We start from the raw sequence: 1470 nt of genomic DNA, 5'->3' as shown, positions 1-1470 counted from the left end.
CTATACTGGGATGTCACTGGGATGTACTGGGATTGTCCCCAGTGTCCCCACCTGCAGCAGGAGGTGACAGATCTCCAGGTGTCCCTTCTGAGCCGCCGCGTGCAGCGCCGAGCGTTTGCTTTGGGCTGTACTGGGTTATACTGGTCTATACTGGGATGTACTGGGATTGTCCCCAGGTGTCACTGGGATTGTCCCCAATGTCCCCACCTGCAGCAGGAGGTGACAGATCTCCAGGTGTCCCTTCTGAGCTGCCGCGTGCAGCGCCGAGCGTTTGCTTTGGGCGTCGCTCTGGAAATTGGGGTCCAGGTTGTCCACTGGGGAGAGAGGGGGAGGGGTCAGCGCCCCGAAAATGGGGTGAAAAAATGAAAAAATGGGGTCAGCGCCTCGAAAATGGGGCAAAAAACCAAAAAAATGGGGTCAGCGCCCCGAAATGGGGTGAAAAACTGAAAAAATGGGGTCAGCGCCCCGAAATGGGGTGAGAAACCGAAAAAATGGGATTGGGAACCTCAAAAATGGGGTCAACACCCCGAAAACGGGGAGGGGACCCCCAAAATGGGGTGAAAAACATAAAAAATGGGGTCAGCGCCCCAAAAATGGGGTGAGAAACATTAAAAATGGGATCAAGACCTTGAAAAAAGGGGAGGGGACCCCCAAAAATGGGGTGAAAAACCTAAAAAATGGGATCAGGACCTCGAAATGGGATTGGGACCTCAAAATGGGGTATTTTTTGGGATTTTTTTTTGGGCTATTTTTGGGATATTTTTTGTGATATTTTTAGGATTTTTTTGGGGGTGTTTTTGGGATATTTCTTGGGTGATTTTGGGGTGGTTTTGGGGTATTTTGGGCGTATTTTGTGGTATTTTTGAGGAGGCTTTGGGGATATTTTTGAGGATATTTTTGGGGTGTTTTTGGGGTATTTTGGGGTGTTTTTGGGGTGTTTTCAGGGTGTTTTGGGGTGTTTTTTCTCACACAGCATCAGGATGACTCTGCCCAGCTCTCCCTGTTATTTTGGGTATTTTTGGGATTTTTTTTGGGTGATTTTATGAATATTTTTGGGGTGATTTTATGGATATTTTGGTGGTGGTTTTGGGGTGATTTTTGGAATATTTTTGATGTGATTTTGGGGTGATTTTGGGATATTTTTGGGGTGATTTTGGGATATTTTTTGGGATATTTTTGAGGATACTTTCGGGATATTTTGGTGATAATTTCAGGATATTTTTGGGATATTTTTGGGGTATTTTTGGGTATTTTTGGGGTGTTTTGGGGTGTTTTTCTCACACAGCATCAGGATGACTCTGCCCAGCTCTCCCTGCTTCACGCTCAGGTAGAGCTGCCGAGGGTGGAACCGCAGCTTCTTCCTCCTGCGGGGGGAACTGGGGTCAAACTGGGAGCACTGGGAGGGACTGGGATCAAACTGGGATGGACTGGGAGGGGATTGGGATGGACTGGGAATGGACTGGGATGGAC

General features: G+C 47.8%; 1 protein-coding gene across 1 annotated transcript in view; it reads right to left on the bottom strand.

Moving 5' to 3' along the window:
- LOC130587735 (histone-lysine N-methyltransferase EHMT2-like) overlaps positions 1 to 1470 on the bottom strand; it is a 7228-nt gene that overhangs the window by 2879 nt on the left and 2879 nt on the right. Inside the window, exons 2-3 of the mRNA XM_057388710.1 lie at positions 1282 to 1364; positions 52 to 314 (exon numbers count right to left, since the gene is read on the bottom strand). Of these exons, the coding sequence (XP_057244693.1) occupies positions 136 to 314; positions 1282 to 1364 (262 nt within the window). The 3' untranslated portion in view covers positions 52 to 135. The remainder of the gene's footprint in view (positions 1 to 51; positions 315 to 1281; positions 1365 to 1470) is intronic.

Source organism: Malurus melanocephalus, unplaced genomic scaffold, assembly GCF_030028575.1.
Source record: "Malurus melanocephalus ecotype Western Australia unplaced genomic scaffold, MMel_1.1 scaffold_2349, whole genome shotgun sequence".
Taxonomy (NCBI): Eukaryota; Metazoa; Chordata; class Aves; order Passeriformes; family Maluridae; genus Malurus; species Malurus melanocephalus.
This window is presented reverse-complemented; position numbering and strand designations above follow the sequence as displayed.